The sequence below is a fragment of the Narcine bancroftii genome, chromosome 10 (assembly GCF_036971445.1).
Source record: "Narcine bancroftii isolate sNarBan1 chromosome 10, sNarBan1.hap1, whole genome shotgun sequence".
Taxonomy (NCBI): Eukaryota; Metazoa; Chordata; class Chondrichthyes; order Torpediniformes; family Narcinidae; genus Narcine; species Narcine bancroftii.
In genome coordinates, this window is record NC_091478.1 from 19,889,249 (window position 1) to 19,906,384 (window position 17,136).

The following is a 17,136-nucleotide window of genomic DNA, read 5'->3' on the forward strand; positions in this document are numbered from 1 at the left end:
TTCTTTCTCAAAATTGAAGTTTTATTTTGTACTTTATACAAGATGTACATAAGTTTCTCTACGAACAAAAAGTTAAAGCAACTTTTAAAACTAGAGTAAGCTTAGGGAACAAGTGTTATTTCAACCAACATTAATTTTTTTTGCTTTTACATGTGGTATATTCACACTGTAAACAAACAGCCCGCCTTAAAACGATATCCCATTTTCTCTTGCATTACGTGATTTAAACAATAAATGACTATCAATAATTGAACTGTTAAACCAATATTCATTGATTACAAATAGCACCTACATTATAACAGTGCCACTTTTTGTTTCCATCACTATGAATATTCCAGATGTTTAATACTGCCCATATCAAATGACTTGAAAACAAATCTTGTAACCAGTTACTGTTGTATGCTCAAGTCAAGATTTGAGCACCCATTCCATTTGTCAACAGGAGCTCTTCAATCAGTTTTTAATTTCTGGTCCTAATGCTGGGTTTTGGAATCAACTGTGGTACATCTCAATAAATACAGAAGAGAATGGTCTGCAGATGCTGGTAATTTGGGGTATGTTCTACAAAACATTAATCTTCCCAATTCCTTCCAGCGGAGCTAAAGACCAAAGTATTTTCTGAAGCTGTTTGAAAATAAAGGTAAGATTTGGCAAGTAATAGCAAACTGATGCTTAATATGGTTATATTAATGTAGCTTAGTGGGGTGACAAACTAGTGACCTGAGGTATTTTTGAGTTTTAAAACTTCTTTGAAATTAAAAACCAACTTGTAAATTCACAAAAAAAACCTGCAGAGATGTTACAACCTCTTAAGGTGAAAAGTCCTGCATTCCATATTGTGGAATAAGGGTTAGATTGGCAACATGTGGACATACTCCGAGTATCCAGGATGCAACTCATTTGGGATCTGCTGTCCGATTAGTACAAATGTTTAATAAAATTGAAAAAAAAATGCTGAAGATGTTACACAAAGTGACAAGTCTAAAGATGTGGTGGGAAAGGGATATTTTAGAAAATTATTGGCAATTAATTTGCTCCAATGTAAACCTCGATCATACTATGGTCACAAGTGCAGATTTCAAAGTAAGAAATGCATCATATAGTTAATGAGCAGGGAATAACACCTGGAATGGTAACATTGCATCAAAATGTTACAATGTCAGATTGTGCTTTATTTGATTCAGCCAATATGTACACTTGAGAAACTACAATTGTTGAAACCTGGTGCAGTTATTGATTTTTATAGGGAAACAAACTTGTAGAGTTTAGCTCAGTTGAGAAATGACCATAGCAAGTGTACTTTGATCATTCAAAAGAGAAGGCAGCAGGTTCATCTGGTTACCTTTTAGATAGGAAAATATTGGTCAACAAAAACAATTCTTCAGTGAGTTTAAAGCTATACATATTTCAGAGGATTTGTTGTTAATTCCCTACAGCTTCCACATTGTATCTTCCCTTCTTGTCTGATATCACCAAAGACCGATGGAAACTGCGTTGTTAAAATTGACTCAATTTCACCAAGATGGTTTTGAGACACTGCAATTGATTTAAGAAATTCAGATATCGACCAAATTTTTTTCCTCAGGTGAAACCTTATAACCTCTCTACTTTCCTAATGCATTTCTTCTAGTGAATGTGTTTGAAAGACACCAGTAAATGCTATCAGTTCCTGATTTTATTTTAAGTGTAAGGGACAGTTAATAAAATTTCAGGAAATTGAGTATTGGCTATACAGTTTTGCAATATTAGATGATTATACACAGCCACATAATTGACTTGGACTGAAAGGGAGAATAAGTTCCTTGATAAAGATGGAGCCAGTCAGAAGATGCATTTGATTTGATTTATGTACCCCAAGTTAAAATTTGAAACTAATTCTTAGTGTCAGGTTTTCTGACTTTTTAAAGAACAAATAAGGATCAATCTTTACCAAAATTTCAAGCTTTTTGTTTCCAGTTTTGACAAATATATGTATATATAGTTCTTTTCTGTAGTAAAAATGAATGTTTTGTAGGAGCCAAAAATTATTAAAAATGAAAATGTGCCAAAGCATCATCTGTAAACAACACTATATATTTCTCTGGTCAGTGTAATTTAGAAACTGCCATTAATTAATAAATGTTTACTAATGCAGTGTTCTGAAAGGGAAGAGTAAACAGGAATTGAAAGATCATACACATCTGCCTTGAAAATACACCATTCATATATTAATTAGCTGAACAACCAACATGCCTCTGGTATGAAAATTAAATGCACTAAATAGTACTCATACCTGGCAAGGACTGGCCTATTTTCAGTGAGTAGAAATGGAAATGATTTTTTATTTATTTATGCAGGCACACTAACAGATTTAGAGGTAATTTCATGGGTTTATATTAGGCAACAACTGCAAGCCTGCTGTAAAGCCATCGTAATCATTCTATATCCAAAATATATATTCCTATGACATATGTAAAGATCTAAAAAAGTTCCAAAATAAGCAAAGTAATGAATTATGGGTCATAACTATTGAGGTTTTTTTTATCAAATATAGGATAGTCACATGTTAATATTGAACTCTTGGAGTTTAGATATTCTCTTGCAGTTTAGATTTTTGAATAACCCAATCAATTTAATCCATTGTAGAAGAACCATATTATAAAATTCATATTGCCATATAATTATTTCTGGCTGTTAGTGCTTTAAGGAAGTCTTTGCACATTATCATTAAAGTTTAACAGTCAGCACTAAATACTGCCCAGAAATAGCTTTATTTATTTATGTTTGCTGAAATACAAGACTTTTTTGGTGCACTAAACTCTGACCATCAAATTTTTTGAACATTTTTGTTAATTTCTAACTAAATCCCATTCTTCCTGTATTCTTGTCAATCTGTCTACGTGCATAAAATTTGTTACCCATGATTTCATCACACTTGTTTATGAGTGTATAGTAACTCAATCTGGTTATGTGGTCTACTAAGAAAATTTAACTTGCACTAAGAGTTACTGCAGAAAATCAATATTCAAAGCCAGAATACTTGTACCTGCAATACAAAGGGAATATGCTAAACCTAGCTAGATTACCATTAAGGTTCTGCAGAAGTTGGATGATAAGCAGTTCTCGGTTCATCTCCGGATGACCATGATAGGTGAAAGAAGCATATAATTTAAAAGATTTGGTCATAAATATCATCCGAATCAGGCAATATATAGGAAATTTCTCATGCTGTAAACATGTGGAAGTTGCTGGTGAACAATAAGTATTACACTGGAATTGGACTGTCACCACATTCAATCAGTCACAGGATTGTGTAGCTGAGTCTCAGAAAAAAAGCTGCCTCTCATGGGTTCGGCTCACTTCTCAGAAAAGGGATAAAGCAGAGAAAAGTGAACAGGCTATCAAATATCTTGCAAAGCTGCCAAATGTGTGCATTGTCCATTGAGCTTGGTATCTAAACCAGCCTCTACAAGGCTGACAAATCTACATTGCCAAGTAGCAATTTCAGTATTGTATCCCAAAAAGCTACCACTGAATAGCACCTGAATTACATTCTTCCTGTTTTAAATTTTATAATTTTTTTTGGATTTTCAGGACTTTAATTTTGAACCCACTGAAAAGCACATGCAATTGATACAGTACATTTTTTTGTACAATTGGATGCATTTCACCTTGTTTTTATGTAAATATTCATACAAGCCCAATTAAAAGATGTAACCTATTCAAAAGGCAAATAATGGTGATGAAAATTACTTAAGGTGCTAACTAATTTAAGATTCAAAAATTTATCTGAAATAGGAAAACCAGGAAAAAATATAATTGTTACTTAAATTGGGATTTGGGAATCACGTTGAAGCTCACGACAAACAAATATTAAATTATGTCTTCCGATTAACAATGACCTACATACAATCACCTGAACAACTGCATAACTGCAGTGTAAATTTGAAGGGCCGTTTGATTATATGGAAGTGTTTTTTTAAAAAATCAACTAAAATGCAAAAATCTACTTTTGTGAAGTGAACATTTCTCAAAATGTTTACAGGTTGATTTTAGAAATGCAGATTTCAAGCTTGGAATCATCACTCATCAAAAGCACATATTTGGCAAATCACAGGTGTAAAGCCTATGACTTTTTGTCAACTTTTAATGGTTAAAACATTGTGCAATTTAACTGCAATTTCCTGAAATGCACTTTTTTTCCTGCAAGCTAATGGTCTTTTAGGAGAAGGACATCTCAAAGAGAACAAATCAAAATGTGTACAAAATATAATAGCTGGGATGTTTCAAATGAATTTTTCAAAACTAAAGTTGATATATTTCTGAATAAAAATATTAAAGTTCAGCTCCAGGTAAAAGTTAAATTCAAGCACAGACAAGTCCTCTGTCTAATAATCCCTAGTGGTTTTTAAATTTTAGTTTAACACATCTCTATATATGCATGCTGTAGACCTGATTCTACTGCTAATGTTTCTGTCACCAACACTAGGTTTGACCGCAGCGACAATAAAATCTTTCTCTTCACTCGACAAAAATACCATTAATTGTATGCAGTGTGCACATATACCAAAAGCTAAAACCTAATACTGCTTATAGGCTTCTATTCTTGCAAAGCTAATTTATTAATGTTATTGGTATGGGAGTTTCAAAATGGCTGCTTCTGAAGTTGATCGAGAAGTCAGGTTATCTTTACAAGAATCAGAGCTACTTTAATATGAAACTAAGTCAGGTTATCTTTACAAGAATCAGAGCTACTTTAATATGAAACTAAAGTTGCAGGGAAGTGCAGGAAACAAGATTCAGATTGAATTTTTAAGCCACTCTGAATACGTGCAGGGACAAAAAGATACACTAATTTCATGACAACACAATGCACACTTAGAAGGCACAACATTAGCACAAACAAAAATAAAAAGGAGAGCAAAGTTAAAACTTGGAAAATCAAAAAAAGCAAGATGCACTTTTTCCACATCAAATAAAATCTATATATTACCAATTTGGTAAAGTGTTCTTCAATGTCTATTTGAGGGGGGGTGGGGGGTCATTAAATTTTTACAATAAACAGACTTTGAAACAATCTGATTGGTGAGGTCACTACAGAGGTAAAATCTCTGAGTTTTATAAAGGAAATTCAGACCTCTAAGTGCAGGTTAGAACAGTCCATCAATAAGATACAAGCTTACTGACGTTGCTCAAATTATATTGGAATCTGGGCTACTCGTCAAGATGCCCTTCACCTCAAAAGTGCATTTTTTTTTTAAAAAAAGGCTTGTAATTTCCAACTGAGTTGACACTAATGGATTATCTGAATACATAAAGAAATCATCCGAATAGTGGTCACGCTTTGTACCCACAATCCTATGCACGAAGTGCTATTTCTTTCTTTGAAACCATGTAATTGATTCCAGTACGAGGTGAATGCCTCGTGCATAGGTATTGTACTACAAGCACATGTCCTTAACCTATTTTGTTTCCTCACAAAAGTCCAAAGCTGAAGTAGCTGGTCATATTGTGATTCCCTCAGGCATATTTGCCGGTAGCTTTGGGCTCTTCTATGTGGATGAGGACAGCTTTATACTGCAGCTTGAGTAACCTTCATCACTACCAACACTTTGGAGGCTGCTGTGGTCATCAAGGTCATCAAGGCTAGAAGTGCTAATATTGTCCACCTCTCCATGGGAGAATTCTGTGCTCTCAACATCCACTTCAATCTCTTCTGTAAAGAAACAAAAGCAAGACAATTAGAAACATGAAGACAGAAAATTGATGCTTAATGATATTTAAGTTACCAAATGAAATCATTTTAGAGTTCATTTGTTTTTTTAAAGCGTCTGCTATCGAGAGTTACCTAGAATGCTCTGCTCACGGTTAGAAGTTTGGTTAAATAAAAACACAGTAAATGTTAGTGAAGTTCAATGCCAGTGGAGAAGCTGCACAAAATTACCCTTTGTCATTTTAGCCTAAGTCAGCTGTAGCCTGTTGTACATCGAGAGAAAATAAAATCTTGAAAGCAGCAAGCTTGTACTTATAATGCAGGAGATGCTATAAAATTATATGCTCGATCTCCAAATCCTCAATGTAGTGGCTTGGAGCTTGCAATCAGTGGGGAAAAAATTTTAAAAAGATGCTCAAAGATTGAACAACTTTTGCAGTGACAATAATGCAGATTTTTTTTTTTGTGGTTGCTATTCCAATATGAATGGATGTCCCTGTCATCAGTTACAATGATGGCAACAAGTTGGACGAACATCAATTACATTGACAAATTCTCAGGTTACAAACCAAAATAGAACATGCAGTTTTAACTGGCATTTAAAGATTTTGAGAAGCAAAAAATAAAGACCAGAACACAATATGTGACATCGCTAGAAGTTCATATCCCAAAAACATTTAAGAAAATTAAAATCAATTATATTAAGATATCTTTAAGTGACTGGGAAACAGAATTCACTAACAAAACTCTACCTCGTTCTGAATCTGAACGATCAGAAAATACATTGGATCCCACACTATCTATTCGTATTCGTTCATTCTCTGGCAGACCCTGTAGCTGTTCCAGTCTCCTCTTTAAAAAGCGATGCTCTCTTTCCAGTTGCTCAATCTGGTACATTGACTTCCTATCCAGCTCTTCAAGTTTCTACCAATGAGTAATAAAAAGAATATATAAGATTCTCTCGAGGAAACAAAAAGGAATTAATTACCAAGCTAAATTACACTATCAGAATTCACCGAGAGGACTTTAGCCAGGTCATGAACTTAGCACAATAAACTCCAATGGAATTTCATAACCATAATTTGGAGAATACTGTTAACAAACTGCTTACTTCTCCAATCTGAAGTGCAAGAAACTGGAATTTGGAAATCATTATTTTCTCATAATTTTGTCTAAAGGTCTACCCAAATTACATTTCATAAAATTTAACTAATTAGTGCAAAGGTTTAAATTACTAGTGTACTGTATTTTCACTCCTATAAATGCAAACACGTAATTAACATGCACACACAATCTGAAATTATGTAAAAAAAGTTCTCACATAGCATGCACGCACATATATCGCGTGCATGTAGTATTAATTGGTCCTGTCCAGCACCTTCATAGTATGTCCTATAAAAGACACAAAAAGCAAACCGATACATGCGCAGATAACATTAATCACCTGTATTCGATCTAGCCTAATCATCCGAAATCCAAACATTTGTAGAAAAGGCCCTCGCATTATGCGCTCTAAACATATTACCTTTGAGATCTAGAGTAGCTTTGACAATGCGAGGAATCTTATTTCAGATGTTATATGGTTTTTGACTTCAAACACATGTCCAGCTTTCAACTTATTTCAGTTGTTATATGGATTCTGACTTCAGCTCAAATAACTTCAGTTTTATATTCAACATGTAAAAAAGTTCTGGTACAACATGCTTGCAGAGATAACGCGATGGATTACCTGGTTTCTAAAAAAGTGTATATGCATTATATGTGTGAAAATACAGTCATTAGAAATTAAAAAGCTTTCATTTCATGCTAAAATTATAATTACAAATGAAAGGCAAAGTTTAAATAAAAGATAGTAATTTCTAGATTATTAGCAGTGCCACCTGGTAGTTAATGGTAGAGCAGATGAATGTGTAGCTGGAAAGATGGTGTTGGTGAGAGGGTTTTAGATTACAGAGGAATATGGATCATCTTGGGGAAGTATGAGCTCCACAAGATAGTGGAACAAGATAGTTGGAATTGCGGAGTGGGGTTGCTGTTAAATGTCAGAGAGAGTTTAAACTAATTTGACAAAGAGTAAATCAGTAGGGAGAAAGGCTAAACTGGAGACAGAAGATAGGGGTTCAGTTGAGAGTATTCTCAAAGCCAAAGGGAAAAGGACAATGAAAGGGGTAAAATAACCTGATAGAAACAGGAAGGAGGAGAACATACAATCAATCATAAAAGTGTGTCAGCAATCAGAATCAGAGTGAGGAAGAAAATATACAATAAAATTAATATCCACCGAATTTAAAAAAATTAGACGAATGGATGGCTCAAGTGGAATTAAAGGGATTTGATCTGATTGCTGTTGCAGAGACATGGCTGTAAGGTGAACAAGTCCAGGAACTGGGTGTTCATTGTTATTTGACATTTTGAAAAGAACAGCAGAAAGGAAAACGAGGTGAGGCAGCTCTATTAATAAAGGATGAGTTAAGGAATGTTACTTGCTGAGAAGCTTAAGGTGTAGAATCAGTTTGGGTCCCAATAAGAAATATTTAGAATAAGAAGTCACTGGTGGGAGTAATATGTACACACCTAATATTAGCTGTACCATAGGGCAGAGCATAAATCGAGTAGGGGGTCTTGTTTAAATAAAAGGGCACTATAATGATCATTTGCAATTGTAATTATATAGATCAGACAATTCAAACTTGCAAGGGTAGCCTTGAGGATGAGATGACTAGACCAAGATGGCTTTATGGACTGGGAATATAAATTGAGTAAGAAGACAGATTTAAATGTAAAGGACATTCAATAAGATCATGTAATAAATCTCAAATCCAGTGAGGTAGAAAGGCTCCATTGAGGATAATGCACCATCTGTGGCTAATTAAGGAGTTTATATTGTATGAAATTGAAAGCAAAGGCATAATGCTGTGAAAAATAGTGTAGTTTGAAAGACAAGGGAATTTCTTAAACTAGGAAAGGTTGACAAAAATATTAAAAAGGGAGAAGATGCAAAACTAGTGTAAAGAAGCAATATAGAAACAGTAAAAGTTTCTACAGGTATATAAATAGGAGAGTAGCAAATATGCTTTGGCAATAATTAATAAGCAACAATGGAGAACTAGACATTTTAAATTTTTTGGAACTGTCTTCATAGTTTTTTTTATTTTTTTTTCACATTATAAACCAAACTGACCAAAATACATACAGACATTTTTTCTCTTGAATATATACAGTGTCATTTTCTCCCCTTTTCCCCTCTCCCTTCCCTCCCTCCCTCACCCCCCCCCTTCCCATCTATTTAAAGTTCAATCTATAAGATACATTAAACCCGTTAAACAATGTCATCACTTAATAAAAATAAACAGAGATTTTTGTCTTCTACTTTTACATACTGAGTCAGTTCATTTCGTTGTCTTCTCCTTCTGTCATTTTAGGTGGTGGAGGTCCGTGGTAGGATTTCTCTATTGTATTTCATGTACAGTTCCCATATTTGTTCGAATATTGTGATATTATTTCTTAAATTATATGTTATTTTTTCTAATGGAATACATTTATTTATTTCTATGTACCATTGTAGATGAAATGCTAAATCATCCGAAAAATATAGCGAGCCAAGGGGCTATAGAAAGGGAATGTCTATCACTAGAAAAAAATCTAGACAAACTAACTAGGTTAAAGGTTAACAAATCCTTTATACCTTATTGCCTGTATCCTATGTTGGTAGCAATACTCTGGTATCTATAAGGTCCCAGAGCACTGGAAAATCACAAATGTAGCGGTACCATTCAAGAAAGGAAGGAAGCAAAAAGCAGGGAACTGGAGGCAAGTAAGCCTAATGGCCTGTCACTAGTAAAATGTTGGTATCTTGGTATCTATTACTAAGGGGATAATAACAGGATTTACAGAAAATTATAAGAGAATGAATCAGAATTAGCATGTTGTTATAAAAAGGAAATGTACTTGACAAATTTGCTACATTTCTTTGAGAATAAAACAATCGGATGGATAAAGATAAGTTAAGAGGAGCAATGTGGACTTCTGGAAGCCATTCGACAAGGTGCCACATAAATAGTTAACACACAAGAGTTATGTTTACATATTGGTATGCACATGGGAGTGGCCAACTAACAGAAACTGGAGATAGCAGAAATGGGTCATTTTCACATAAGCAACCAATAAGCAGACAGGCGCCACTAGGATCAGTCCTGGGGTCTCAACTATTTATGACTTGAATGATGAAACCAAGTGTGCTGGAGCTAAATTTCCAGACAATACAAAAATAGTTAGTAAGCTGCGAGGACACACAACATCATCCAAGTGATGCAGATTGGTCGTGTGAGTTTGTAAAAAGTAAGGAGATGGATTATAATGTGAGGTTATCCGCTTTGGAAGTTGGTATGCAAAAGCAAATTATTATCTAAATGGTGTGAGACGACAGTTTGAAAGATCCAAGGGTCCAAAAATTAAATCCAGGTACAGCTGAGTTACTACTGGCCTTTACTGCAAGAGGTATGGAACACAAAAATAGGGAGATTTTGATGCATCTCTTCAAGTTGCTCGTGAGACTGCACCTGAGTACAACATGCAATTTTGATCACTGAATTTATGGAAATTTGCACGAAAGGTAGCACAAATAAGGGTCACTGGGTTGATTCCTGGGATGAGGAGGTTATTAAAGAAGAAAGGTTAGCAATTTTCAGCTTTATTTATTGAATCACATAAGAATGAGGGATGCCTATCGAAACATGAATAAATTTGGAATTGTTTATATTTCTCATTTCTCTCTTTGTATACATATTTATTCTCGAGTATAGTTTACAGTTACCGATAAGTAGAAATTCGGCCTGGCCCGCAGGAAAAAAGAATGTCAAGGTTGTATGTGATGTCATGTATGTACTCTGACAATAAATTTGAACTTTTAAGTGTAGATACTGAAGGATGTTTCCTACAGACAAGGTGTCTAGAACAGTTTCAAAGTAAGAGATGGCAATGAAAAGGAATTTATTTCCTCAGAGAATTGAGTTCCTTTGGAATAGTGTATCTCAGAGAGCAATGAAGGCTTCATCACTGAATAGATTCATGGTGTAGACAAGGCATTTAAATTGCAAAACCATTAAGGCAGGGGTGTCAAACTCAAATTCACAGAGGGCCAAAATTAAAAACTTGGACTAAGTCGTGGGCCAAACTAAATATTTATTGAAAATTTTCAACAACATCTGCATGTTTTCTCTTTTCAATGTATGTAATGTTAAACTTTTTCTTATTAAAATAAATGTTCAATAATAGTTTTGGTTAAACTCTTTCCAGAAGAAGCATTAACAAATGAGAAAATATTCAATAAATAATATTTCTCTATAGCCTTTAAGCTCCTTTTAAATGTATTTTTTTTCCACAAGCCAACAAGTCAAAAAAATAACAATCCAATCTTTCAACTAGGAACAGTCCAAAGTGAACCAAAGAAAATATGAATCCAAGCTTAGCTTGCTACACTGTGATTTACTCTGATGCACCTGGGTCTAAACCAGATACTTGGCATCTCTTCTTAGATACAAGTTCATCAAACTCTGGGGTCAGAGTTTGCCTCCCACCTGTCTTGAAAGGTCCTGTTTTCTGTCTTTCATTTGGCCATTTTTCATAAGGGGTTTATTACATGTGAGTTAGGCGACAGGTCGCAGATGTTAATGAAAGTAAAGAGAGGAGGTGGGGGCAATTAGCGGGCTGACGGGCCAGCGCCAATGCATTTGCAAAGCGTTCTGGGATTTGTAGTATTCGCTGTGCATGCGCTATACTGATGCGGCGGCCAGCGGGCCAGCTCTAATACATATTTTATATGATCTTGCGGGCCAAATATAATTATATCTCGGGCCAAATTTGGCCCGCGGGCCTGAGTTTGACATGTTGACATGTGTGAATTAAGGGGTACAGGGAGAAACCAGAAATGTGGCATTGATGCCAAGATTGCAACAACATAAATTTACTGAATAGCAAAGGCTCCAAACTTGTAACACTGCTAATGAGACTACGATCAAAAATTCATTAACATTTGACCAAGAGGAACATAGTAATATTATTTTGCTTTACCTTAATATGAGCTTTGGCTTTGTTAAGTAAACCAAGAGTAGTGTGCCTTGTACACTCTGATCCCAGTGGTATAAGTTCCTTCAATCGTTCCAAGCAGAGACGAAGGTGTGCTCGACTGAAATCAAAATGTTATACATATTCTTCCCTCTATATTCAATTTAACAGTTGGCTGAAGAAAATTTGTAACATTTGAACATTCAGTCAATAATTTAAACAATATGTGGAATCCTCATTGGCATTAAATGGTTAGTGAGTATTGTGTTCAGTCCTGGTCACCTCATGACAAGGATGTAGATGCTTCCAGAGAGGGTGCAGAGGAGATTTATCAGCATGGAGCTTGGATTGGAGAACGTGTCTCTGAACCAAGGTTGACAGGCTCTTTGGAGCGACGAAGAATGAGGGGTGACTTATTAGAGGCATACAAGATTATGAAAAGTATAGATCAGGTGGACAGCCAGCAGGGATTAGTGGAATGTATTACCCGGGGTGGTGGTGGAGGTTGGTACAAATGGGACAGAGACTGTTGTGTAAAATAGAATGTTGTGAGTGTAAGGTAGAGAATGAGAAGATTGTTGTGGAGTAGGTTTGCATAGTTTGGCATATTATCATGGGCCAAATGGCTTATAATGTTACGTTCAATCAAGCTGAATTGGCGATATTTCAATCTAATGATAATTGTCCAACTAATGAAGTTTAGAGGACAAAAAATATGTTTGTCTAGCTTTGTTACTTCTATTTGCCTTGATTTTGTATAGGATGAGTTATACCATCCATTAATCTTCAGGTTCGAAATCACAAGATGGTCTGATACTAAATTATGGGCGGGGGGGGGGGAAATCTTTTTTACAACACTGAAAACAAAATTATGCAGTTAAACATTGCCTGGAATGGAGCAACATTGTGAGAGACAAATAGGTTTTGAACAATACACAGGGTTGGGGGGGGGGGGGGGGGGGAAGAAGGTTTAAGAGAAAAGTGAGAACAGGTAAAGGGCAGATGGAAACAGTTCATGCCATTGTCACAGTGAGAAGGGTTCTTCTGCGAGCAATCCAACAGATTATCCCTAATGTTAGGGATAATTATGTAAAGAGGACAATTTACAGAGTATAGAGTTACAATGAAAGGGAAGACCAATTAGTCCCAGGGTGAAATATGAAAGTCTGCAAATGCTGTGATGGCAATAAAAACACACCAAAATGCTAGAGGAACTCAGTCAGTCTTTTCAGCATCCATAAAAAGCAAAGATACACTGTTGATGTTTCAGGCCTGAACCCTTAGACCAGAAGCAGGAAATTTCAGAAAGTTTCAGAATTCAGACAGTGCTGGCTGGGGGTGGAATCCAGACCACAAAAGGTGTTAATTGGATAGGATAAGGGACAAAGAAATAATTTATCATGTTTGTGCAACAGGAGACAGGGAAAAGGGAGAGAGACAGATCTGGGGTTAGAAGACAGGGGTCAGGGTTCAATAGCCAATAGTAATGCCATCCAATTGGAATGTGACCAGTAGGAAAATGAGGTGTTGTTCCTGTAATTTGCAGGAGGTCTCATTCTGGTAGTGCATGAGACCATGGACAGACATGTCAGCAAGGGAATCAGATGGGGAATTGAACTGGGTGGCAACTGGGAGATCCCCGCTATTGCAGCAGACAGAGCCGAGGTGGTCAACAAAGTGATCTCCCAGTTGGCGTCCAGTCTCTCTGATGGAGAGGAGACCACAGTGGGAGCACCAGATGCAGTAGATGACCTTGCAGATTCACAAGTGAAATGTTGCTTCACTTGGAAGGACTATTTGGTACCCCAAATGATAGTGAGGGAAGAAGCGTGGGCATAAGTGAAGCATCTTCTGCAATAACAGAGGTAGGTCCAAAGGGAAGATTGGTGGGGAAGGAGAAGGGAACAGGGAGTCATGGAGGGAACAGGGAGTCATGGAGGGAACAGGGAGTCATGGAGGGAGCGGTCCCTGCGTAAGGCAGAGAGAGGAATATGTGTCTAGTGGTGAGATCACATGGTAGGTGGCAGAAATGGCAGAGGCTGATGTTTTGAATGTGGAAGCTGGTGGGGTGGCAGGTGAGGGAAGAGGAATCTGTTCTTGATGCACATGGGGGCAGAAGGTGCCAGAGCAGATGTGCAGGAATGGAAGATATGTGGGTGAGTGCCAAGTTGACAGTGGTAGAGGGAAAGCCATGTTATTTGAAGGAGGACATCTCTGATGATCTGGCATGGAAGTCCTCATCCTGGGTGCAGATGCGATGGAAATGGAGGAATTGAGATTATGGAATGGAATCCATACAAGGGATAGAGTGGGAAGAGGTGTGAGAGTAGGTGGATTTGTAGAAGAGTACCCATGATGAGCTCATTGACTTTATCCACTTTGCTCCCAACCTCAAATTCACTTGGTCTTTCTCAAGCAACACCCTCCCTTTCCTCAATCTCTCTGCCTCTATCTTGGGAGACAAACTCTTGACAGACATCTTCTACAAACCCATCAACTCCCACAGCTACCTTGACTACACCCCACCCTGTCCCCTCTAAGGATTCCATTCCATTCTCTCAATTCCTCCATCTCTGTTGTTTCTCATCCTTCTTCAAACAACGTGGCTTTCCCTCTACCACCATCAACTCAGCGCTTACCCACATATCCTCCATTACCCACAATATCTGCCCTGACCCCCTCTGATCCCAAGCACAACAAGGACAGGATATCCACCATCTCATCATCCTCCCCTACTACCCCACCATCCTCCCCATCCAACACATCCTCCTCCACCTTTTCTGCCACCTACTATGTAATCCCACCACTAGACACATATTCCCCTCACCACCCCTCTCTGCCTTCCGCAGGGACCACTCCCCCCTTTGCTCCCTTGTCCACTCCTCCCTCCCCACCATTGTCCCTTTGGGACCTAACCTTGTGACCACAGGAGATGCTCCATTTGCATTCACACTTCCTTCCTCACCATTATTCAGGGCACCAAACAGTCCTTTCAAGTGAAGCAACATTTCACTGCGAATCTACAGGAGTCATCAGCTGCATCCGGTGCTCCGGTTGTGGTCTCCTCTACATTGAAGAGACTGGACGCAGACTGAGAGGTCACTTTGTTGAGCACCTCAGCTCTGTCCACTGCAAAAACATAGATCTCCCAGTGATCATCCATTTCAATTCCCTATCCCATTCCCTGCCGACATGTCTGTCCATGGTCTCATGCACTGCCTGACTGAGACCATCTGCAAATTGGAGGAACAAAACCTCATCTTCCAAATGGGAACCCTCCAATTGAATCGAATTAATATAGATTACCGGCCCCTCACCTGGATTCTGTGTCTTTGTCAGGCAACAGAGAACTAGCAGAGTTCTCAACCATTATTACACTGCAGTTCTCCACAGACGCCCCTAAGCAGGGTATACAGCAGAACATTCCCATTCAAGGACCACTGCTACACACCCAGGCATGTAGGCTCCCGCCTGACAAACTCCACCTCTCCAAGGAGGAGTTCAGGAGATGGGGATTGTCCAGAGCTCTGACAGTCCACAGACCTCTCCGCTACATGTGTTGTCCAAGTCAGCTGGAGGCCATACGGCGACTACAGAAGGCTCAATGATGCCACCATGGCCGACTGCTACCCAGTATCCTGCGTTCAGGACTTTATATGCCAATTTGCATGAGGCACACATCTTCTCCAAGGTCAACCTGGTCCGTGGTATCAATCAGATTCCCGTCCACCCCAACGATATCTCCAAGATGGCCCTCAATATTCATCCTATTTGAGTTCCTTCAAATGCCTTTCCGACCCAAGAACGTGGCATAGATGTTCCATCAGCTCATGGATTTGGTGGGGGGGGGGGGGCGGCTTGGATTTAGTCTTCATCTTCTTACAGGAGATCCTGATCATCAGCCGCTCACACCTGCACCTGCGCCAACTCTGCCACCACCTGAGTGAATATGGGGTGGCCATCAACCCTGCAAAGTGCCAGTTCAGGTTGTCGGCCATTGATTTCCTTGGGCACCGCATTGAGCGGCATGGAGCTGTTCCCTTGCTGGCAAAAGTTGAAGCCATATGCCAGTTTGCCAGGCCCAGTAAAGACAAGGAGTTCGAGGGCATGATCAACTTTTACCACTGATTCCTACCGTCAGCTGCCCGAATCATGCGACCAACCCCTGTTCAGCCTGATGTCGGGCAAGGCCAAGGAAATCACCTGGGACATGGAGTCAGCAGTGGCTTTCAAGCAGGCCAAGGATGACCTTGCAAACGCCACCCTCCTGGTACACTCACAGGTGGATGTGCCGACAGACCTCATGGATGATGCTTCGAAATCAGCAGTCGGCGGTGCTGGAACCACTCACATTCTTCAGCCAGCACCTGAGTTGAAATACAGTGCATTCAACAGGGACCTGCTAGCCCTCTACCCCGCCATACTTTCAGTATTTCTTTAAGGGGTAGGAGTTCACGGTCTTCACGGATCACAAACCTCTCACCTTTGCATTCGCCAAAGTATCAGATCCATGATCTGATCATGGCAAGGCAGCCACACCGTACATCTCAGAATATACCACCACTGTCAAACACATCTCTGGGAACAATGTTTTGGCCAATGCATTGTCTCACACCTCCATCCACTCAGTGCATTCCCTGTCCCCAGGGTTGGACGATGCGGCGCTCGCCAAGGCACAGCAGCTGGACGAAGAAATGCCAGTCTACCGCACTGCAGTCTTGAGTCTACAACTTGAGGGCATCCCCATTGGCCCAACAAGCAGCAAGCTCCTCTGTGACATGTCCACCAGCCAACCCTAGCCCATCATTCCAACCGATTGGAGGCGTCGCATTTTCGATGCTCTACATGGGTTGGCCCACCCATCCATTTGGGCAACCATCCAACTGGTGGCAAATAGATTTGCTTGGTGCGGCCTATGCAAGCAGGTTAGGCACTGGGCCAAAACATGAATACACTGCCAGTCCAAAGGCACATGAAGCCCCCCCTTCCACCCTTCCAGCTGATGCACAGGAGGTTGAGCTTGTCCACGTGGACATCGTCGGTCCGCTGCCAGTCTCTCGGAACGCAAGGTACCTGTTCACAATGGTCGACAGGTTCATCAGGTGGCCAGAAGCCGTACCACTTGCTAACACGGCCACGGAGTCCTGCGCCAGAGCCCTCATTGCGAGCTGGGTTGCACATGTTGCCAAATTGCCAACATCACCTCAGACCCGGGTGGGGGAGGGGGGAAAAAACAGGGGGATGTCACAGTTCACGTCCAGCCTATGGTTGGCACTGGCACAGCTACTTGGGACCCAGCTGCACCATACCACAGCCAACCATCCACAGTCCACCGGCACCTGAAGTCAGCCCTAATGGCGCGCTTCCAAAGCCTGGATTGG

At 39.1% G+C, this 17,136-nt stretch overlaps 1 protein-coding gene across 1 annotated transcript in view; it reads right to left on the reverse strand.

The window, feature by feature from the left end:
• The window catches only part of mxi1 (max interactor 1, dimerization protein), a 45,868-nt gene continuing 28,732 nt past the window's right edge, over positions 1 to 17,136 (reverse strand). Inside the window, exons 4-6 of the mRNA XM_069899384.1 lie at positions 11,762 to 11,876; positions 6,445 to 6,616; positions 1 to 5,695 (exon numbers count right to left, since the gene is read on the reverse strand). Coding sequence (XP_069755485.1) covers positions 5,532 to 5,695; positions 6,445 to 6,616; positions 11,762 to 11,876 — 451 coding nt within the window. The 3' untranslated portion in view covers positions 1 to 5,531. The remainder of the gene's footprint in view (positions 5,696 to 6,444; positions 6,617 to 11,761; positions 11,877 to 17,136) is intronic.